At 39.5% G+C, this 24,846-nt stretch overlaps 1 protein-coding gene across 1 annotated transcript in view; it reads right to left on the reverse strand.

Moving 5' to 3' along the window:
• Window positions 1–2,225: 2,225 nt before the first annotated feature.
• The window catches only part of PNLIPRP3 (pancreatic lipase-related protein 3), a 49,942-nt gene continuing 27,321 nt past the window's right edge, over window positions 2,226–24,846 (reverse strand). The window contains exons 5-12 of the mRNA XM_012001131.1: window positions 24,009–24,117; window positions 18,715–18,834; window positions 18,509–18,631; window positions 14,008–14,126; window positions 10,867–10,999; window positions 8,292–8,403; window positions 3,376–3,543; window positions 2,226–3,101 (exon numbers count right to left, since the gene is read on the reverse strand). Of these exons, the coding sequence (XP_011856521.1) occupies window positions 3,020–3,101; window positions 3,376–3,543; window positions 8,292–8,403; window positions 10,867–10,999; window positions 14,008–14,126; window positions 18,509–18,631; window positions 18,715–18,834; window positions 24,009–24,117 (966 nt within the window). The 3' untranslated portion in view covers window positions 2,226–3,019. The remainder of the gene's footprint in view (window positions 3,102–3,375; window positions 3,544–8,291; window positions 8,404–10,866; window positions 11,000–14,007; window positions 14,127–18,508; window positions 18,632–18,714; window positions 18,835–24,008; window positions 24,118–24,846) is intronic.

Here is a 24,846-nt window from a genome sequence, read left to right on the forward strand (position 1 = left end):
TTTTTTTTTTTTTTTTTTTTGAGACAGAGTCTCACTCTGTTGCCCAGCCTGGACTGCAGTGGCATGATCTCGGCTCACTGCCAGCTCCAGCTCCCGGGTTCATGCCATTCTCCTGCCTCAACCTCCTGAGTAGCTGGGACTACAGGCACATGTCACCATGCCCGGCTAATTTTTTTTTTTTTTTTTTTTTTGGTATTTTTTAGTAGAGATGGGGTTTCACTGTGGTCTTGATCTCCTGACCTCGTGATCCACCCACCTTGGCCTCCCAAAGTGCTGGGATTACAGGTGTGAGCCACGATGCCTGGCCAAAAATAGTAATTTTTTCTTTTTTTAAATTTTTAAAAAGAGAGAGAGAGTGGGCGGGAGTTGACAGCAGTGTTGAACTCTGCCGTGGGACGGAGCAAATGAGTAGAATTTCCTATTTAATTTAGTGACTGGTAGTCATTGGAAATCTGGGTGAGAGCTGTTCTAAAGTCAGATGGGAGCAGAGAGGAATTTAGGACTGGGAAGGATTATTTTATTTTATTTTATTTTATTTTATTTTATTTTATTTTATTTTCTAATGGCAAGGACTTCAGATTTTAAAAACTGGATGCAATGAGAAGTTGAACATACAAGAGAAAGAAAAAGTAACCCGTAGGGCAGTGCTCCCGAGAAAGCAGGAGAGGGTGGAGTTCACCACACAGAGGCAGGGATTAGCCTGGGAGAGAAGAAGCAGCTTCCCTATTAGAAAGAAAAAGGATAGAATGGATGCAGATGTAAGTAGTTGATGTGTTTGGATCAAAAAGAGTAGAGATTACTGTCTGATCATGGCATCTGTTTTCTATATAAAGTAGGAGAAGAGTTTGGGGCAGGGGGTGTCAAACGCATTTCAGGACAGTACAGATCACAATACATCATATCATATACATTCTAATTACATCCATCTTCTCTGTGGTACCACTGTCCGAACAGCACTTCAGGTGCCGGCCCAGAGAAAAGAAATCCGAAAGCATTCAAGGTTAAGGTTTTGTCTAACAGAAAAAAAAAAAAAAAAAAGTCACTCAGCAAGCCGGAAGGGGGGGCAGCTGTGGTCAAAGAGGACATTCCGCTTGGCGAGTTGGAGGTGGGCATTTGTGAGTGATATGATGACCAGGCATGAGTGTGTTAATAGTCACAGAGTGGAGGGAGTATTGGGTAATTGGACTGCATTTTCAGCATTCATTCAGGAAGCAGAACAATTCAGTAATAGTCCTTGCTCAAACAGTAGTAGGCCATAATTGCTATGCTACAATAATGCAGGGCACTCAGAGGGAAAGGGAATCATTTTTTTAGTGCTTCCTTAGGGAATAGCACACACAGAAAATAACGGCGTCACCTTGAACTTTTGGAATTCCTTTGTCTAGATAGTTCATGCACTATTTTTCATCCTCACACGTTCTTATGATGCAAAAAAGGGGACAGATATTAAGAACTATAGGACAGTAAGTCTATACTTTATTAAAATAGGGTTCTCGGAAGTTAATTGACTACCATTAGTCTTTTCAAGCCTTGAAGGAGCCAGCCTAGAGACCTCTTGGGTGAGGAGGCAGCTAGTACTCATGTTGCCTAATGCCACGGCCGGATCCATAACTCTTCCTCCACCTTGGGACCTGCGCAGGCTCGGGACAGCTGCTCTCAGGAAGACTTCTCTCCCCGAGGGCCTGTGCTGACTTCACCACCAGCTTGCTAATGAATGCTGGACTGTGACACAATTACTCAGAACGGCTCAGTCCCTTCTACTGAGATTACTCATAGCCACTCTGCTCCTGGATTGGCCTAGGTGTGAATATGTGCAGCCCACGAGTGAGAGCAGTGCACACCGCTGGATCATGCCAAATGTCCCTGAACCCGTTTTCCTCCTTCTCCCCAGTAATCTTCCATCCCTTACTCGCAAAATGGGAGAGTATCCCACTTGCTTCTCTGCTTTCCGCCACAGCACAGATTTATTTATGTACATCCACGGGTCCTTCTGAAGGTTCAGCTGGCAGCGAGGCGCCAAGGAGAATCGAGAAACCCTCTGCAGAGGATCTGTCATCATTTCTCTCCAACAATATTTACAGCACAGACCTATAGGCTAAACACTGAGCCTAGTGATAGAAAACAGAGCAAATGAAAATATAAAATTTCTCCTTTCGCTGGCTAAGGACAACTTACTTGGAAGAAATTGAAGCAACATAAAGAAAAAAAAAACCACAATGGACATATTTAAATATTGTAATATTGTTATTGCAAGAACAAAAGGTTATCCAAGTGCTTTACAAATGAAATGCTGCCTTGAGGCTAGATACAAATTCACCGTGGAGCCTTCAAGACCCACGGAGAGGAGTAATTCTCCTGTGGCAGGGACTTTTGGAGGAAGGGGGCTATACCCCGGGTTGTTGAACTTCAGGTCCCATTGCTAACTGATGAACACACAAGAGATAAGCTCTAAAATCTCTCTTATGCACACCCTGAACACCAAGGAACACCTTGGAAATACTAGTGCAATCTCATTAGTTTTTATTATTACTAGATAGACACATCAACCCACAAGGTTATAATCTACTATGTATCATGCACTATAGTCATAATTTGTCTCAGCAAGATTTAACAACATAACAAATAGTTTTATATAATTTTAGAACAATGATTATTTTATCTGAAAATGTACTTCAAAAACTCAGCAAACCAGAGGCTCACTTTTTTTCCAGTGAGTTTATACACTCACCGTACATTTGCATCACCTCTTCTTATTCAGGAAAATTCCAAAACAGCTCTGTTTTGTCACTGACATCCAGATTCCTAGAGACCACAGGAATTATCTTTTGTTCCAGGGTTCAGTGTGTTTTTAAGGTGCCATTAGATGAACATTCTACACAGAAAAAAAAAAACCAAACCTGTACTTGACTCCGAGTAAGACCCTTGCAAATGACTGGGAGTCATTTACAAGAGTTACATTTGGTCTGGATGCCAGGCGGAAGGAGACACTTTTCTTCACTGCTCCTACTAAAGAAATCCATCAAGACTGTATCTGAGGTTGGCATGGTTTCAGATTCTGGGGAATATTAGGTCCCATAATGTCTTGGCTACAGAAGGTAGATCTGAAAGTTTTTAAGGAAAAAAAAAAAAAGGAATTTTAACCTGACGCCAGGGAAGAAAAAGACATTGGTAGATCCCCCAATTTAATGAGTCATTCTTATGTTTGAACACTTCTGCAAATAAAGCATTGGTTTCTTAAATTTTCCTTTTCTTTAATTGCAAAATTTCAAAGTCTATAAATTTTTATACTACTTGCACATTTCAAATTATCTATGGGCTTAAACACCATTTATAAAATGTAAAGTACTAAAATGAAAAGGAAAAAGCAATACTTACTTATATCCATATTTCCCAGATGTATTTATCACCATTTCTGCTCCCAACTTATTCTGAGAATCTTCAAACAAATGTTTTTTCCAGATGAACTGAACACTTGTAATGTTTCCAACGTTAACATCTGCATCGATTAATTTCGTGTAAGTCATGCCTGGCTCAAGTTTTCCACTGTAAACAAAAATAAGACTCATAAGTTTGCACTGGCTGTTCACAGCACTGAATGAAAGAAAACACATCTGTGTATGCACTGTGGAAGAGAAACTTGTATTTGCTAGCATTTGCTTGTAGGAGATTTATTCTTTCCATGTGTATTGATCAGCATCTCAGAATAGCATGGTTCTGAAGTTTGAAAGAAGGGTGAAGTAAATGGAAAGCTTGGCTAGGTGATTTTTAGAGAATACCTAGAGAGGCATTATTGTGATTTCTCCACAGTGAAAGATCTGGTCTTGGCTTTGTAGTATCAGAAACCAGATTATACTGACACCAGGAAATCAAGAAATTCTCAATAGTGGACTAAATTTACACGAGACTTATCTATAAACCAGAAGCCTGTTCACCAATTCACAGTGTGGAAATGCCTCCCTTTGATTAACCAGAAAGCTCCCGTGCCCTTTTTCTGGTACCTTGTTTAACCACATAAAAGGAATTGGATAACCAAATTAGTGATCAAAAGACATTTTGTTGATCACAGCAATAGAGCAGAGAGAGGTGCCATATCTCGAGGCATAAGGTATGTTCCATCCAAGCCAAAGTGAAACCAATGACATGTTTCTTCCCTATCATGCAAAAATTCTCCACTGTGACCCAAATTGGTCGTGGCACCCAAACCAACATCTCTTACCTCCAGAAGAGCTTCCTGACTCCCATTTCCTATGGCTATTGCTAATATTCTCCTTCTGATGAAACAGTCCCTTTTTTGTTGTGTTGGCAACATAAATTAAACTATAGTTAGTAAATGATTAAGCTACAATCATAACTAAATTTGTCCCCATGTTGCTCCATACTGTATCACCTTTCCTTATTTCTTCATAACTTAAAACCATTCTTCTGTTAATGTATCATTTGTCTACTCAAACTGCAATATTAGCTCTGTGAAAGAAGGAACTGTGTCTGCATCCCCAGCAATTAGAACAGTTCCTGGCACAGTGTAGGCACCTACATATTTGCTGAATGAATTAACGAATGAATATTGCTGTTTCTAGAGTCTGTCTTATTATATTACTAGTGGAATTAATTGATTTAATTACCAGAGGAAACTGTTCTTCCAAATTCTTAAGGGTAATCTTTGTTATTCCAAGAACTATCTTCACTCAGTGCCCATACAATGCAGCCCTTTATGTCTTTAGAAGTCCAGTTAGCTAAGATATAACCTATGGTGAAGCTGGACTTTTTTTTTGTTAAACACTTAAGGTCAGGGGTACATGTGCAGGTACCTAGGTAACCATGTGTCATGGGGGTCTGTTGTACAGATTACTTCATCACCCACATATTAAGCCTAGTACCCATTAACTATTTTTCCTGATCGTCGCCCTCCTCCCACCCTTCACCCTCTGGTAGGTCCCAGTGTGTGTTGTTTCGTTGTATGTGTCTGTGTGTTCTCATCATTTAGCTCCCACTTATAAGTGAGAATATTCAGTATTTGGTTTCCTGTTCCTGCATTAGTTTGCTAAGGATAATGGCCTCCAGCTCCATCCATGTTCCTGCGAAGGACATGATCTCATTCTTTTTTATGGCTGCATAGTATTCCATGGTATATAGGTACCACATTTTCTTTATCTAGTCTGTCATTGATGGACATATGGGTTGATTCCATGTCTTTGCTATTATGAAGAGTGCTGCATTAACATAGGCATGCATGTGTCTTTACAATAGAACAATTTCTATTCCTTTGGGTATATAATCAGAAACGTGATTGCTGGGTCAAACGATATTTCTGTCTTTAGGTCCTTGAGGCCTTCCACAATGGTTGAACAAATTTACATTCCAACCAGCAGTGTGTAAGTGTTCCTTTTTCTCCAAAACCTCAGTATGTTATTTTTTGACTTTTAATAATAGCCATTCTGACTGATGTGAGATGGTATCTTATTATAATTTTGATTTGCATTTCTCTAATGATCAGTGATGTTGGGCTTTTTTTCATATGCTTGATGGCCATGTGTATGTCTTCTTTTGAAAAGTGTCTGTTGATGTCCTTTGCCCACTTGGTAATGTAGTTGTTTGTTTTTGCCTTGTAAATTTATTTAAGTTCCTTATAGATGTGGGATATTAGACATTTGTCAGATGGATAGGTTGCCAAAGTTTTCTCCCATTCTGTAGGTTGTCTGTTCACTCTGTTGATAGTTTCTTTTGCTGTTCAGAAGCTCTTTAGCTTAATTAGATTCCGTTTGTTAATTTTTGCTTTCATTGCAATTGCTTTCGCCATCTTCATCATGAAATCTTTGCCTGGGCCTATGTCCTGAGTGGTATTACCTAAGTTGTCTTCCAGGGTTTTTATAGTTCTGGGTTTTACATTTAAGTCTTTAATCTATCTTGAGTTAATTCTTGTAATATATGGTGTAAGCAAGAGGTCCAGTTTCACTACCTTTGGCTTATGGCTAACCAGGTATCCCAGCACCATTTATTGAGTAGGGGATTCTTTCTCCATTGCTTGTTTTTGACAGATTTGTCAAAGATCAGATAACTATAGGTATGTGGCCTTATTTCTGGATTCTCTACTCTATTCCATTGGCCTATGTGTCTGTTTTTGTAGCAGTACCATGGCCCCGTAGTGTAGTTTGAAGTCAGGTAGCATGATGCCTCTAGCTTTGTTCTTTTTGCTTAGGATTGTCTTGGCTATTCGGGCTCTTTTTCTTTATTATTTTTGGTTCCATATGAATTTTAAAATAGTTTTTTTTAGTTCTGTGAATAAACTCAATGGTGCATTGAATCTATAAATTGCTTTGGGCAGTAGATAGCCTATTAGAAATTCAGCAATTTGGCCAGGCGCAGTGGGCTCAGGCCTGTAATGCCAGTATTTTGGGAGGCTGAGGTGCTCAGATCACTTGCGGCTAGGAGTTTGAGATCAGCCTGGCAAACATAGTGAACCCTGTCTCTACTAAAAATACAAAAGTTAGCCAGGCATGGTGGTGGGCACGCGTAATCCCAGTTACTCAGGAGGCTGAGGCAGGATAATCACTTGAACCCGGGAAGGGGAGGTTGCAATGAGGCGAGATCACACCACTACACTCCAACCTGGGTGACAGAGCAAGATTCTATCTCAAAAAAAAAAAGAAAAGAAAAAGAAATTTAGCAATTTATATAACGGTCTTATTTATTTGTGAGTTGCACAAATAAAAATATATGCTCATATTTGTATAGTATTAAATGAATGGGATTAAAAATATACCTTATATGCTATCAATTTTTTTCCACTTGCTCGATTATCTAGATCTGTCTTTTCATGTTATTGATATTGTCATTTTAATGATATTGATTCTTCCTATCCATGAGCATGGAGAAGCTGGACTTATAAAACTTGTCTGAAGAATAGAACTAGACCAGCATACAAATTTAGCTAGCTGACTTCATTTCAAGATGAGAAATCTGCTGTGAACTTTCAATGCTTACTTATTCTTAAAAGAGGATTGGGTAACTATGCAACAGCATTACAAACAGCTTCTTCGGCCGTTATCAAAAGAACAGAGATGTGGAAACGCTCTCACAAATCTTAAAAGAGGCAGAAACTGCATATTCATCGCCAGCTGCCCCAGGTTAGGTGCCTCTGTGAAGGGCACAAATCACACAGCTTTTATCCAGCATCCTGTGAACCTCAAAACCACAGGCACATGATTGTGCTGAACTGCTCTCAGAGGGAGGCTTGATGGAGCCATGAAGAACAGGTAGAAACAAAATAGCAGACAGGAAAAAGTATCTGCAACAAAGGAACAGCATGGGTGAAGTCCTGAAGAAAGGTAAGGGTGAGATCTATTCAGTGCTGGGTAGTGCAAACAGTGTAGCCTCGCTGAACTGAAGGTGGAACAAAGCCAAATGGTGGGAGACATGGCTAGAAGAAGGGTGGGCTGGAACCTGTGCACCAACCAGGATCCAGATCATCACTCACTGAGCTTATATTTACAGACAGTTGGACCAAGGCAAGATGACGTGCAGAAACTCTGCCAGTGATAAAACTGATGCATCTCTCAACTGACAAAATAACCAAAAAATCTCTGCCGTTCGTGCCTGTGCCCAGTGTTTGAGGATGATGGAAATCACAGAGATAAAACACCTAATCCATTCATCTGTTTGCAAAACAGGTTGCATCTAATTAGTATGTATAATGTTAATTCTGACATAAATTACAGAATAAAATAATGGACATGAACATAATACAAAAATGCTAAGGCTGAGTAAATAAAAGATTAAGAAAATTTCAAGACAAAAGGAGGCTTTAGCAAAAGATACAAAAGGAACATCTGAACTAGATTATTTTTAACCTCTGACTATTCTAACACATGTCCTGTATCTGTGGGTAATGCTTAGACAGCTTATTAGAAATTTAGCAATTTATATAAATGTCTCATTTGTTACTTACACAAATAAAACTATATGCTTATATTTGTATAATATTAAGTGAATGGGATTAAAAATATACCTTGAATACTGTCAGTTTTTTTCCACTTGCTCTATTATCTAGATCTGTATTTTCATGTTATCATTTCCTAACATTTTCTGTTTCTAGTTGGAACTGTAGAGAAAATACAAATTATGATTTCTACTTTATATTTGGAAAACGTGAAGTAAAAAGAAGAATCAAAGATAAGATGGTAGCCTGTGGAATTATAGGAAAAGAGAAGACTGAACAGCTTACTGAGCCAGTCTCACTGAGTGTTACTGAGCCCCCAGCACGGTGCAAAGCGTCAGTTTCTCACTGTGCCTACCTGGCAATGGCAACCTCCCCAGTTTTCCCAATTGTCCCGCCTACACGAAGAAAGACAGTCCCTTGAGTGACTTTGCTTCCTCTGAGTTTAACAGACAATCTGTGCCTCCAACCTAGATATAAGGAAACAAGAAAGAAAGGGAGAGAAAGGGTTAAAAACACATGGGAAGTATGACATCCTGGATCCTTTACTGGAAATACAATTTTCAGGGTTGTATTTGAACAGTGCTGCACATATTCATGCAAAAATATAACTTTAGTTTCGGTGAATTTGGTGAAAAACTACATTTAAAAATACACATTATGGGCCACATTTTAATTTTCCAGAAAAAAATAGTTTAATAATATTTTTAAAAGAACATTCTTTATTTTTCCAGGTATTGTTATCACTTTTAAAAAGGGAAGTCCTGTGTCTTCTTTTGTCTATTTCCTTTGTATTGTGTGGCATATATATAGCATGTATACTTTCTATAGCCAAATTTTTATTTGCCGTAGTGTGACAATTAATCCAGAAAAATCTAGGAAACCTATTGGGCAAGAAGACGTGTGCTTTTATAATCATTTAGAGGCAAAGCGAGTCATTCTTCTTCTCCTGCAGGGATATGTGCTAAGAATGCCCAGTACACATAGATACAGATCAATATAGTATCTGTCAGTAGGATCATTCCCTTGTAAATGGTCAAATGTAAATTTTTACATCTAGAGCTAAACAGATCTTTTTATTGAATTCTTAAATTACTGTATGCTTAATAACAAACTAAAACAATGCAATTCTTCATATGATTATTTGAAAAAGAATTTAAAAAGGGAAAGAAACCTACCAGAGAGGAATTTTAATTCCAAGTTAATCATTGTCAAAGAATTTTCTTTCTCTTCTCAGCCTATTCTACTGGAATCTGGGTCCCCCTGCTATCTTTCTACTGGAATCTTGGTCCCCCTGCCATCTCTCCACTGAAACCACCCTAGCCAAGCTCAGTAAGAGTTGAATTGTTTCTTCACCCAGTGAGCCTCTTCACCCAAATGTGGGGCCCTGTCTCATTTGACCACAATAGAAAGGAAATAGACAAAAGATGACATAGGACTTCCATTCTTAGAAGTCATAAAAATATTTGTAGTGGGCCAGGAGCAGGGGCTCACGCCTGTAATCCTAGCACTTTGGGAGGCCAAGACGGGCAGATCATGAGGTCAGGAGATTGAGACCATCCTGGCTAACATGGTGAAACCCCGTCTCTACTAAAAATACAAAAAATTAGCCACGCGTGGTGGCGTGCGCCTGTAGTCCCAGCTACTCAGGAGGCTGAGGCAGGAGAATGGTCTGAACCAGAGAGGCGGAGCTTGCAGTGAACTGAGATCGCACCACTGCACTTCAGCCTGGGCAACAGAGGGAGGCTCCGTCTCAAAAAAAAAAAATAAAACAATTTGCTGTGGCATATGTCTCCTCTCTTCTTCCTCATCTTTCTTTCTTTGGCTCTTTTAATGATAACTTTCACTGGTCTTCCTTCTCTCTGCCCATTCTTCAGTCTCCTTTGCAGGGGCCTCTTTCTCTGCTCTCTTTCCTTCTCATCTGGCACATTCTTCTTGGGTAAGGACATCATCCACTTTCACCACACTGACTACAGGCTGAGTGACTCCCAAATCCCTGTAGAACACATCCATTTCCAGAGGCTGAGATCCCTATCTCTACCTGCCTCATGGGGCACACATACTCTCAAACCCTAAAGGTAGCTCCAAAGTAACATGTGAGAAACTAGCCCATCATCTTGCTCCACACTAGCCTTTCTTCCTGTGTCGTCAAGCTCAGAGAATGACACCTCATCCACAGCCAGAACTGTCCTTGACGCCTTACTTTTCTGCATTTTTAAATCCATTCACCTAGATCCATTTTGCTTCTACCTTCTAACTATCTTTGCAACCTCTCTGCTTTTTTTTTTCTCCCTGAATTGTGGCAATAATTATCTAACAGGCACCCTGCTTCCATCTTGTGGCCTTCTAATCCATGCAGAAACTAAAGTGATTTTTCTAAAAATAAAAATAATCTGGTAATTCTTAATACCCTTCAATGGCTTTCCATTCACCCACAGACAAAGCCCAACCTCTCCACTTGGGACACAAGGCCCGTCCCTCATTATCTGTACCAATTTGTCTCTCCCACTTCATCTCCTATCACTGTCCTCCTGGTCTCTACAATCCTGGCAGGGGCTTCTTTCAGTTTCTGCTCTCTCTGACTTCCAGGCATTTACAGATGTGGTCCCTTCTGCCTAGAATACTCGTACTTTCCTTCTCCCTCTTACTCATCCTACAGGAGTCAGCTTAGAAAGGCTCCCTGACCTTTATGCTCTGCACATATCTTGAATGTTTCCTAAGAGAAAGTTTATTACTCAGGATTGGAACTGAGATTTTACTTGCTGTCTTTCCCATTAGCCTAAACTCAGTTAAAGACCTCACTGTGTTGTTCTTCACTGAATTCCCAGTCTGGCCCAATGCCCAATTATTTAGTAGACACTCAATAAAAACTGTTGAATTTTTAAAGATAAGTACCTTAAAGCATTACAATAAAACTTAGCTATAATACTTACGGGCAAATGGGGAAAGAGACCCTGTGTTTAAAAAATAATATAATCCATTAGTCTTCATATTTTTGAGGTGAAATCTATCAGCAAAATGACCCATTGTTGGGCAACCTTCTTTGGGACAAAAGAAGCAATTTCCCTGATGACAGAAAATGAAAGGTGATTACTTACATAATTAGAAATGTTGCCCTTCAATAAAACGCGTGATATATTATTAAATAATAATACATCTCAAGTATCTAAATAGATACGCATTTTAAAAGTGCCTAACAGGCCACCATGTCTGTTTTCAAAAATAAAACAAAAGCAACTGAGGGAAAAAGAGAAACTCCCTGTTAGAAAAATGGGTAGATGATATGAATAGACAATCCACAGAAGAGGAAACTCAAATAGTCAATAACTATGTAAAAAAGATGCTCAATCTTACTAGTTGTCAGGAATGTGTTAATTAAAACAAGGTATAATTTCATATTCAACAGATTTGCAAACATTAAAGCAATTGGCAGCACTGAATACGTGTAATAGGGGAATTCTCCTTCGCTTTTGCTGGAAAGCTGTATTATTCTTCACTGCATTCCCAGTCTGGAATATAATTTTTCAAACGTCAAAAACATAATCAGATCAAATTTTTAAATTTTTAAAAGTTTGCTGTGCACACAAAAGAACAGTCCTTGAACTGGGAGACTTCAAACTGAAAATGGTAAGAAGCCCCCGCTTACAGCAGTCACAGGATAGTTTATAAAGACGGAAGTATTTTGACTTTTTTATGTGATTGGCTATTCTACATTAACATTCTTCTCTAGGGCAAGTAGAGATATTTATGTTGATTTGTCTATAGCTGATTGGTTTACTTTCCCTGAATCATGCTGACAAGCTGGTAAAGCTCACGTTTTTTTGTTTCATTTATGATTAGAGCTGGCGTTTCTGGGAAATCAGCATGACTTGGTTTTGGCTATGTGGTTGTGGATGGCCTTGGGTTATATCTAAATTGTGGCCTTCATTTGTATTTTTCTTTAGCAATCAATAGACATTTTAAACAGTGATTTGGTAATGTCTAACAAGGAAGGAAATGTATGTATGCTTTGATAATTTCACTTCTGTTGTATGCCATGAAGGAATTCCACTCAAGCACTTAAGGAGACATACAAAGATGGCAGAGTTGGTAGGCATTGTTTTTAACGCAAAAACTGGAAACAATCAAAACTCACATTAGTAGGGGAACGAATCAATAAATTACGACTGATTCCTATAAAATAAATACATCAGGTCTATGTACATCAATGTAGATTTCAAATTTTATATTTATGATATTTAATGAAAACAGCAAATCCAGAAATGTACTTATAACATGATAGCATTTATTTGATATATATCAAATTCAACTCTGCCTTAGGGAAAGGAATGATGGGAATATAAGGTCCTTGGCTTCTTTAATTTTATTTGTATATTTTAAAAATCTAAAGGAAAAGGAATGAAATGTGAACATTTAAAAAACATGGGTAGCAGCTGGGCGCGGTGGCTCATGCCTGTAATCCCAGCACTTTGGGAGGCTGAGGCTGGTGGATCACGAGGTCAGGAGATCGAGACCACAGTGAAACCCCGTCTCTACTAAAAAATACCAAAAAAAAAAAAAAAAAAAAAATTAGCCGGGCGTGGTGGTGCGTGCCTGTAGTCCCAGCTACTCAGGAGGCTGAGGCAGAAGAATGGTGTGAACCCAGGAGGCGGAGCTTGCAGTGAGCCGAGATCATGCCACTGCACTCCATCCTGGGTGAAAGAGCGAGACTCCGTCTCAAAAAAAAAAACCATGGGTAGCAGTGATTGAATATTTGCTATTTTAGGCTTTGAACTTTTAATTTAATAAACCATGGACATTTAGGCTAGGATTACAGTAACATCCTATTTATTTATTTACTTACTTTTTGAGATGGGGTCTCAATTTGTCACCTAGGCTGGAATGCAGTTGTTATTCAGAGGCATGATCATAGCGCACTGTAGCCTTGAATGTCTGGGCTTAAGAGATCTCCTACCTTAGCCTCCCAAGTAGCTGAGACTACAGGTGCATGCCACTGCTGGCTCTGACTTACTTTGATTGTATGACTGTTTGGGTACAGTACAATAAAATATGTTGAGGAAATTGATTCATTCTAACAGTTTGTAACCACATGTAGCATCCCTGTGGCAGGAGCTAGCTTCTAAGTGTTCTCCAATTTGGCAGATTAACTCTTATCTCCAAATATACAATGACTCCAAGGGCCTGCTTCCACTAGAAGTAAATGCTAGGATCCCTTGGGTGCTCAGAGCAGCAGCCACAGCAGGAAGAAGAGAGGGGAGAAGGAGGATATGTGGGAAATGCTAATGTTTGGCTGTCAAGCTTTCTGAGAATGGCAGGAAACTGAGAGCATGGCCTAAACTCATCCATCTGCCAAGTTCTGCAGCCAAGAGGGAAATGCGTCTTCATGTCACAACACAGGGCTTATTTGCAAAGTACTATTATTTACCATAAACTTCGGCTGAACACCCACATTTTCTACCGTGATAAAACAGGGGATTAGGTCTCTAAAGCACAAGAATGAAGATCTTTTCCATTTCCCACTATAAAATAGATTTTCTTTCTTTTACTCAAGTAAAATCAGATTTGGTAGTTTGTCACATATTGATCTGTGTGAAACTCCTCTGAGCTATCTATGCCTTAGTTCTGCTCTGTATAAATAATTACATTTTAATAAAATAATGTTCATATTCCAAGTAAATAGTAATATGTTTGGTTGTAGCTATTGATTAGTTCAGCCTTCTTAAGGCATCTTTGAAGATGACATTTAAAATATATATGCAGAAATATTTTTGCCCTAGACTTATGCCTGTTACACAGTAGCACCTAATTACTGCACAACAAATGGCCAAAAAAGCAAAATTGTATATAATCTTCAAAAGAGCTGAAACAACCAGAATATAAACAGTTGGTTGAGTTATTTCAACCCTCCAGCAATCCCAGCTACTGTTCAGTACTCAGCACAGAAACAATCCATTATTTCCCAAAATGGAGGTGTATTTTTTTTGCTACCTACTCAAAACCCTAATGTTTAGCTGGACGATTGTGTTTCAAAAAATTACTTTATAATTAAATTCCAAGTAAGAGGATTTACTTACTGTTTTAAAAGATGTGTAGGATCTACAAGGATAAGCAATAAATGCATCAGGATTAAGAATGCTTTCAGCATAAAATTGATGACTTCGGCCATGGTTACAGTCAAAGAAGGAAGCCATTTCTGTGAAAACAATTCCCAATTAACTGATAGCAATTAACTGATAACTGGTAGCATAAACCATTTCTTAGAGTAACTGTAAGTGGCAGTCTCTTGAGTCGCGAGGGCCAGACCTTTTGTCTAGGCTTGGATATTGTACAACATTTATCAAAGTTACATATAATTTTATTTGTACCAAAGAATTATGTGACTCAAAAGGGACATTCAAGAAGTGGAAATAAACACAAGCAAATGTGGATGACTTTGTGCTTTGACACTAATATACTGAGTCACTTCCTAGTGACAGTAGCAGGAGGCAGGCAATTTCCTAGGCAGATAGGAGGGTGTACCAGTGAAACCCACCCTTCAAGCCAAAAACAATGTGAAGCCTGAAAACCAAGCTGCCAGTTCTGGGTAAAGTCCCTGACCAGAGTGAGAACTTCTATTCCTGTTTGCCTGGTCTTTCCTGAACAACGTTTTTGGTTCTTCCTGAACAAGGATTTTTAACCAGTTAAATGTTGCTTTTTCCAAGGCTACCTGCAGCCCACACCTCCCTCATTCTGAGTCTATAAAAAACCCAGACTAAGCCACACTCTGGGGACTACCTGCCTTTGGGTGGAAACTACCTGCCTTCAGGTAGGGGCTACCCACTTTGGGTTCCCCTCTCAGCCAAGAGCTGTTTTGTCACTGGATAAAACTGTTCTCTGCCTTGCTCACTCTTCATTTGTCTGTGTAACCTCATTCTTCCTGGATGTGGGACAAGAACCTGAGACCTACCAAATGGCAGGTGCCAAAGGAGCTGCTGAAACACTGTAGCCCTCCCACCCCATGCATCAGGAAGCAGTGGTGGGGCTGGGACAGCCCAAGAGCTGTGGGCTGGAGTATGGCAATGGGATCAAACAATCTGGGACACATCCCTGTTTGCTGAACTATGCAGAGGGTGGGAACAAATGAGCTGTAACACAAATGAGCTGTAATGTTTCCTGGGGGCTCAGACCTGAAGGCTCCCTAAGCCTTGGTAACATGCTGTATGTAACATCCCCTTTGGGGCTCCGTGGTTCCTGGCATCTCTGAGTTTTTTGGGCACCACCACATTTCCCTCATTCAGAAGTTGGCATCCAAGGTGGAAGCTGCTTGCAGTATGCCTGGTCCAGTCACAGCCTCACGTGGAACCAGTGCCGTTACTGGCCTAAAGTCACCCACCCTACCACAGCAGCGGGCATGCTTGGCTCACCCTTGGCAGGTGTGAGATCCAGGTCAGCAGAGTGAGCTGAGCACAGGCTGCCAGGCCAAGTGGGTGAGACAAGTCCAGTGGTGAGCCCAGCAGGTGAAAGTGAAACTCAAGCAGAGGCACTGCAGGCTGTGGAGGTCTCTGGCTGGTGAAGCAGTATGGAAAAAATCCTGTATCACTAGGATCTCTGACACAGTATCCCTATGCATATAGTATCTCCACTGTAGACCAATTAAGAGTCTGCCTCTCTGTTCTGCAAGAATAACTGAACTCCCTCCTATTCAACCACAAAATATTCAGCACTGTTAACCAGTGCTGAGTTAAAGATGTAACAGGTAGGGGGTTTTATAAAGAATGCTAAAGATGAATTAGTTTTGCCATTATCAAGCATGATATTATTGCCATCAATAGCTAAGATCTAAATACATCTGCATATTCTAAAATTTTCATAACATTGTAGTCATTTCTTCTTTCTTTTCTTTCTTCTTCTTCTTTTTTATTTTAGAGATGAGGCCTCACTATCTTGTTGGGCCCAGGCTGGTCTTGAACTCCTGGCCTCAAGTCTCAAGCGATCCTCCTGGCTCAGCCTCTTAAAGTGCTGGGATTACAGGTGTAAGCCACTGTGCCCAGCCATTTATGCTTTCTTTTATTTTACATAACAATATTTTTACTGAATGGCATGGACTATTCTTTCAATGACCTACACAGCTTAGCCAATCTTTGAGAAACTAGATTTTGATTTTAGCATATGCAGTATAATTATTATGTAATAATTGCTTCCAACAAAAGACTCCTTCCTAGGTCCTCACCCATTTGCAGTATTATGTAACCATTCCTTCTCTCAATATGGAGGCCATGTTTTCATACCCCTGCCCCATTACAGGCTGATCTTGTGACTTTTTTTGCCCAGTAGCTAAGAACCAAGATCAGTTCTGTGGAGAAACTCACACTGGTTAAGTTCTAAGGCTTTAAAAGACCTTCCAGCAGCCACTCTTACTGTCTTGGAACCCAGTTGCAATATTATGAAATCCAGGCTACCTGGCTGGGGAGAGAGGTCCTGAAGGATGACAGACCACCTAACAGAGGAGAACAAGTCCCAGGGTTCCCGACATGGAGGGTGATCTCAGACCTCCTCATCCAGCTTAGCTCAGCTCAGCCCCCAACTGGATGCAGTCACCTGAGTTACTCCAGCCAACACCACACAAAGCAGAGTCTCAGCAGAACTCTGCCTGAATTCTGACCCTCAGAAAGCTGGCAATAACATAATTTTTCTTGTAATTGTTCATTGTGGTTTGTTACACAATAGAGAACTGAGACAGCATAGTTTCAGAAATAATGTAATATCGTCAGCACAAATTAATAATTGGCATCATCCATTTTTATTAAACAAAGACTTCTTTTACATTAGGTCTCTGTATATCTATAGATTTATATTCACAATTAATTGTGATTTAGACAAGACGGTTCGTTAGAATATAGCAAACTATTAATTTTAAAAGTAATGGTTTCTTAGTAATAAATTTAAGTAAAATAGAACACCTTGAAGTCTTAAAACTCATCCAAAGGTTTAACGTGAATGATAAATGTTCTTTTAATCCAATAAAGTTATAGGAAATCTTAAAATGTCTCAAAATGATAGCTTATGATAAATGTATATTTTAGTTGAATTAATCTTTTATAGAATTTCATATGATCTATGTATAACAACTAATTATGTAATGAAGTCTTCAGATCTATATTTTGTCCTAATAGAAAGGATTCATAGTCATAATATAGAAAATAATGAGGAAAATCAATTTTATAATATGCCTTTTTTGTATGAATTTTGCTTATCTGAACTAGGTGAAATTGGCTTTATTTCTTATTTGTTGCACCTGTAGATTAGACAGTTGTGTGGGTTTTTAAAATGTAGTCATTACAAATATATACTTCTGATCACATTTACTCTTTCAGAGCAAATATTATTTCTAGTGAAGTAGATACCTGAGTTACACTCAATACTATGATCTGTGTATCTTTCCTGCACAACAGCCAAATGAAAAAAGCAAGTAATTTCAAGCCCTTGATATCTTGACTACATGGAATTGGGCTGTGAGATATTTAGAATCATCCAGGTATCCATTATCATATCATCATACATATATATTATTATGTATTATTGCATATTATGGATAGTATATTTCATTATTTATATGATGAAATGTAGAGACAGGGAAGAATAAATTTCCCAAATAATAACCTTTTGGTGCCTTATAACTTAATGCCATATAGATATTACAATTATTATTATTGGAAACTACTATAAAAAGTTAAATACTACTTGTTTAATTTGTGATTACAGCATCCAGAGTGATTCTTTTATAAGTAACTAAAACCACGTCTCTTCTCTGCTCAAAACCCACTCATGGCTCCTATCTCATTTGAGTGAAAGTTGAAGTCTTTTCTACCATCCACAAACTCCTGTGTTATTGCCCTCTGCCTGGTTCCCTCTCTAACCTTATGCCCTGCTTCTCTCCTTTTACCTAGTTTCAGCCACAACAGGCTCCTCACTGTCATGAACTTGCCAGGCTGATTCCTGTTTTCAGCCCTTACACTTGCTTCCCCCTGTTGGCCTGGAATGCCTCTTCCCCCGGTGTCTATAAGGCTTACTCCTTTAGGTCATCTCTTCAGTAAGGACTCCCTTACCATCCTATCAACAATTTTCTTCCTCTACTTTACCTTCTCTGTCATCAACACATCATATTCCTTTTCCATGCTTTATTTTGTCTCCGTAGCTCTTATACTATCTATTGGTTTCCTAACAAGTTAGAAAATTAACTCCATCAGGGAGAGACCTTTGTCTTTTGTATTCATTTCCATATTTGCTGTTCCTAGAATAATGCCTAGCACATAGTAAACACTCAATTTGCTGAGTGAATAACACACCTTCCTTGTTTATATTGAGTGACTGTAATATGCTAGACATTGATAAGGCACCAGGGATACAAAGTTAACTAAGACACAGTACCCGATCTTGCGGTTCTTACAACTGGTGTGAGAGCTTCTTATATGCAACTGTGTTTTGGGAGAAAATACATTTTATATGTATATTATACATAAAAGTATGTGGATCCCATCTAAGGAGAGAGCTCAGTGAATATATATCAGCAGCATTCATAGTTTAGAAACTATTTACCTTTTTTGTAAGTATTGAAATTAAATTTCAGTAAAGGTGTAATTAAGTCTTCACATCCTGGCATGTGCTTCCCTCCATTTGGGTAAAAGTCAAGATGACCACAAGCATCAATGGTTCCAACACCTGAAATAAACAAAAATGGGGTAAATGCCTCTACAAATCTCCTCTACGCTTCAATGAGGTTTCTGATTCTGTTAAAAACCTACCAAGCTCAAAGAGGATGCGAGCTGCATTTGTATGAATAACATCAACAAAGTTGGCATCCGAGGGGTCTAGCCTGACTTCCTTTGGAGTGTTGTGGAAAAATGGCCCAGCTGGGTCCAACCCTAGAGAAAGCACAACCAAGACATGTTGTGTGGAAGTGCACATTAATATTGTTGTCACTTTGGAAACATGTGCCCTTTCCTACATTATTTCTATCAATCAAAGATCACTCAGCAAAACGTACAGATACATAATCTAAATCTATAAATGTAGGGTCTCTATATATTGCAACGTCAAGTTTCTACAGATAAGTAATGCTATGTTGAGACAATGCCAAAACAGCTAACAAACTAAAAAAAATCACAGTGGCTATTCTAGGGTCTGTATATGGAGTACCATATATACAATAAGGTTATGAATTGCCAACGTTCCTGAAAAGCAACATCTGTAGGCAAAAAATTAAATTAAATTAAAAAAAAACACTCTTCAATATGTAAAGATGAATCTACAAAGCAACACAATTAAAACAGCAGAATCTTTGTTCTGAACTGTGGCTCACTTTGTTCTACTTTTCATTAATAGTAATACAAATGAAAAACCGTAAGCCCAGGGAAGTGAAGTGACTGGACAAGGTTATCATATGTTAGAGGCAAACTGGACTAAGAGGCCAGGTGTCCAGACTCTCATCCCATTGTGTCATGTTCAAATGTTTCATAAAATAAGGACAAGATAGCTGGATGTCTTTAAAACATTATGATCTTTCACATATATAATCATTTCTGTATTTGATAATTATTTGTCAAGAAACTGGTATGTGCCAGGAACTAAGTTCAGCATTCAGATATGAGGAATAAGACCTTGCTTTGTCCTCAAGGGATTTTCCATTTGGTGGGAAAGGCACCCCAATCAGTGTCCTCCATGCAGAGGCAGTGGTGATCATAAGTGTTATCCAAGCACAGAGAAGCCACATATAACCCAGTCTTGGGAAACTAGGACGTGCTTCTGCAAGAGATAAGAAACACGGCCTGGTATGGTGGCTCATACCTGTAATCCCAGCACCTTTGGAGGCCAAGGCGGGTGGATCACGAGGTCAGGAGTTCGACACCAGCCTGGCCAAGATGGTGAAACCCTATCTCTACTAAAAGTACAAAAATTAGCTAGGCACAGTGGTGGAACACACCTATAACCCTAGCTACTTGGGAGGCTGAGGCAGGAGAATCGCTTGAATCTGGGAGGTGGAGGTTGCAGTGAGCCGAGATTGTGCCACTGCACTCTAGCCTGGGTGACAGAGCAAGACTCCGTCTCAAAAAAAAAAAAAGAAAAAGAAAAAAGAAAAAGAAACGCTAGTAGAGATCTGAGGGACCAGAAAAATTGGCCAGGGCAAAGGTAAGGTGGCCAGCAACTCAGGGGAGGACAGAGAAGTACATGGCCTCCAGATGAAAGAGCAGCACATTTGGGAAACTGTAACTAGTTTGCTAAGGCTGGTGTGTACATTTCTAGGATTTGTTGGAAGATGAAGGCAGTATTGCTAGCAGGAGCCAGATGTCAGTTGAGCCATGTCAAGGAGCTTGGACATGACGTGGTCATCAACGGGAAGCTGTTGCAAGCTTGCAAGCAGGGGAGATCTATGATCAGAGTTACATTTTAGCAAAATCCCTTTGCTGTGATATAGTGGCTGGATCCCGGAGTAGGGAGGATGTAGAGCAGCACTGGCGTTGACCCCTCTGGGAATGTGGCATGAGCAAAGAAGGAATGTCTGTGTCACAGCTCTGGGGTATGTGCTCAGCACACTTAGCTTGTCATAGGATTTGTGTGTGTGTGTGTTTTTAAAATTTTTATCTTTCTGACTAATATAATCACTAAAAGAGCAATTATAGAAAAAGAGGAGGAGAGAAGAGGGGGTCTAGGCTGGAACCTTGAAGAACATCAACATATAGGCAAAGGCAAACAAAAAGAAACTCATGAAGTAGCCTGGAGAGAGGGAGTCAAAAAACAAAGACAACCAAGAAGAGCGGAATCATAGAAGCTAAGATGAGGGAGCACTTCAGCAAGGTGGGAGGGGCCCACTGGGACACATTCTGCAAAGGGTCAAGTAAAACACAGAGTCAAAAGGTCTGGTAGAGTTCCACAAAAAGCCACTAGTGATCTGGTAACAGTGGTTTTGGGGAAAGAAGCTAGGTAGCAGTGGGTCAAGGAGAGAATGAACTAAGGAAATGCCATCACTCCGCTTTCAACTTTTGTGGAGCTTGGGTCTAGAGGAATGCAACAGGCTAGGGCATCATTTAGAGGGAAATGGGAGGCCAGGAAGGAAGGGGTGAGTTTCAGTACAGCGCTTCTGTTGACAAGATCTGAGAAAAAGTAAACAAATGACTTAAATCCACAAAGGCGGTGGAACTCAGAGCACAGGTGGAAAGACAATTAGACAAAGAGATCAATGAAGTAAAGCAACATGCCTATGAATGAACCATTCGCGCTTAACAAAGAAAGAGGAAAAAGTATTTATCTCACAATTAATCTTCAAGTCTTGGAAGAATTTTTATTTTACCAGTGTGACTACACACAACTTTCTAATAAAGTCAGGATTCCTAGAGAGAAACATCCCAAGATAGGTTGGAGGACAAGGCAATCAGATTAAAAAAAAAAAAAAGACAGTCTTTTCAAGACTTAGGGAAGAAGGAACATTGGATTTGTTGTTCTAGGATATCTCAGGAGAAAAATCTACAGAAGGGAAGAGAACTATTAGGTTCGACCTATTAATTAACCTTAGGGATAGAGACATGACCTCTTACTATATGAGTGAGAACTAATCGTTTAGGATCTGAGTGTGTAGTATGTATGTGTATTTGGGTCCGTGTGTGTGTCAGCATAATAAGAGTAATTTTTCCTCAAATAAGAAATCATTGATACTGTTTATAAATAAAAATAAATAAAAGCAGAATCAGCTGAGTAACCCCCTAACAATAGTTATAATGAAAACTACTTATCACTTATACATAAATACCAAAGACATAGAAACTTACGTATGTCCTTAATGTGTTTATCATATTAATTTTGTTTTTAACTGGTTTATTATATAGCTAAAATCTGTTTTTGAGGTCTCAGTTCTTCTATTACTCAAGGAACATGATTACCCCAAAACTAGTTTTTCAGAGGAATACAGGTTACAACATGCACATGATATTAATTCCTTGGACATTCAGAAAGCCTTTAAAAATCTCTTTTCTATTTACCCAGCAGGATAATTCATCTGATGGGAAAAACTAGAGTTAAACAGTATCTGATTTTTGAAAAAACTTACTAAAAACAAAGTCTCTTTGAATTGATCGTAGCCCAGTATGAATTGTAAATGCAGGTACGTGTTCTGCTCCACTCGGGCCAGGTCATCTCACAGCCCGCATGAGGCTGTGAGGCCCCATGAGCTTCCATCTTCAAAAGAGGAACTCATTTCTTCTTTTTTTCTGGGCTTGAAAATTGACCACAAAGGGTCACATAATGACTTCAGCAAAAAAGTTCAATTTTTATTATTCTAAATAAGAATGGTGGTGGTGGTGGAGGTGAGTGAGGAGGAGTTAGGAGCAGAGAGCTAGGAGAAGAGAGGTGACATATAGCAGGAATAAGCCTGTTATATCAACAGATTGCAGAGACAAAATACTTGAATCTCAATTTGGACTTCCTAGATATTTTTTAAAAACTCTGTTCTAAATTGAGATTTGAATTTAAAGTGTGCATGTATGTGTGTGTGCGTGTGTGTGTGAGAGAGAGAGCACATGTACACACACATGCACACAGAGCACAGTAGTTTAACAAAAAGAAAATATGCTACTGTGGCCAAGCCTGGAGTCAATGCGGTAAGGGAGGGTTTCCGTTAAAAATAACAGGCTCATCCATAGTTATAAGACCAGGTAATATAATATCTGTGTTTTCAAATACAAAAGAGGCACACGTCCAAGGGTATGAGAAGCACAGAGAATTAATTCCTGCCTTAGGAGGAAACATTTGAGATGAATCTTGACAAGTGGACAGTGAACGCTCAGGAAGAGGGACAACAGCATGTGCAAAGGCACAGAGCATGAAAAGCTGTGATGAAACATGACGAGTTTATGTGACAAGCTAAGAGGCTTTAGGCAAGGAGACATCCTGAGAGGTTCGGAGCAGTGGAGTGGCATGGCCTACACCTGGAAACATAAGCCTGGCGGTACTTGTAGAAGACTAGGCTAGGACACCAGCGCGGACCAAGGCCAAAATGCAGGCAAGAGATGAGGGACTGAGCGAGGACAACGACCAGGGGATGGACAGGGAAAAGGCAGATGTAGGAGACGTGGGGCTTGCTTACTGGCTGTTGGTGGGGGATGCAGAGGGAGAGGCCAGCCCCGCCCCTCGGTAAAGGAGCTGATGTTTTGACCTTCATCCACCTCACACAATTGGTTTGGAAAACAGAATGTGGGAAGGAGACATGATTAATTACTATACCCCCAAACCCAATGCATGCCATATACTTTACTCTGCAACTTATTTTTAGACTTAACAGTATATCCAGGGGTAATATTAGAAACGGTAACAACTGAGTAAGCTGCAGTTCAGGTGTGTCAGGAACGTCCAGGACAATCAGTGGGACTCAAATTCATTCTTTCTTAAAAATAACTTTTAAAAATTGATATATAATAGTTGTCCATATTTTGCGAGTACATGTGGTATTTTGAGACGTGTATATAATGTGTAATGAGCAAATCAGGGTAATTGGGATATCCATCGCCACAACCATTCATCTTTTCTTTGTGTTGGGAACATTACAGTCCTTCTCTTCTAGCTATTTTGAAACATGTAATAAATTATTGTTAACTATAATTTCTGTATCATATACTAGAATGTACTCCTTCTAGCTATGGATTTTTGTACCCATTAACCAACTTCTCTTTAGCCTCCCCTCTCTTCTTCCCTTCCCCGCCTCTCATAACCACCCTTCTACTCTTTACCTCTACGTAAACCTCACACTTTGCATTACCAGTATGAAATCCCAACGGATGGAATGTGTTATAATTCATTCAACCATTCAGTTGCGGGCGAGGGATCACGTAGTTTCTCTTACTTTGTCACCAAAGACAATGCTGCGATGAACACCCTTGAAGTGAATCTGCACATTTTTGCTTTGAAAACACTTTCCTGTTTTATTTCATCGGAATCACATTTTGTAGTATCTCACATTTTCTTCTGCAGTATTACTTGGTGTTCAGATACTTGATACTGTGTGTAAATAATATTTAAACATACTCAAGGCCCAACTGCAGGGCATGCTTACCAGTTATTCTTCCAAGGCCTGGTATCCTTGACCCAGCTTCCCCAGCCAGGTGTGCTCCCAAGCTGTGGCCAATCAAGTGCACTTTAGAAGGGGAATATCCAAATTTTTTCTGAAAGTATTGTTTAACAGAATAAGTATTTTTAAAACAGCGGTGGAATAGCTTAAATATGCTTTAAAAATAGAAAAAAAAAAAAAGGATGAACATGGTTCTCCCTTTTGCACGTAAGATGGGGACTGGTAAAGTCACAAAGTGACACCTCTGCCTACATCCTTATCCAACTAAAGGAGAACAGATGGGCTTGGAAGAATGCCTTCTGTAGGAGCTCTTCTGCTTGTGCTAAGGGGCTGGTCTATGGTCCTTGGAAACAGGAGAACAGCCCCAGCAACTATATTTGTGGCTTCTAGCTCCATGCTGATCCTTCCTGAGGCCCAATCCTTTCAGCATGCTCACAACATGCATCAAAGGCAGCTCATTCCTACACTGTTATCCACCTTGCCTGTGTCTGTATCCTTCAGGTTAAGGCAACACTAGAAAATGTATGGGATAACTTTGGTTTTAAAACAGGAGCTTTTAAGAATATTCACAAACTCAAATAACGCAATATCAAGAAAGCAAAAGATCCAATTGAAAATGGGCAAAGGATTCGAATAGTTCTCAAAAGAAGACATACAAATGGCCAACAGATTTATGAAAAAATGTTGAACATCCCTAATCATTAGGGAAATGCAAAACAGCATCACAATGAGATATCACCTCACATCTGTTAGAATGGCTATTATAAATAAAAGATAACAAGAGCTGTCAAAGATTTGGAGAAAAGGGAAAACTTGTACACTG

The sequence above is a fragment of the Mandrillus leucophaeus genome, unplaced genomic scaffold (assembly GCF_000951045.1).
Source record: "Mandrillus leucophaeus isolate KB7577 unplaced genomic scaffold, Mleu.le_1.0 Scaffold65, whole genome shotgun sequence".
Classification (NCBI taxonomy): Eukaryota; Metazoa; Chordata; class Mammalia; order Primates; family Cercopithecidae; genus Mandrillus; species Mandrillus leucophaeus.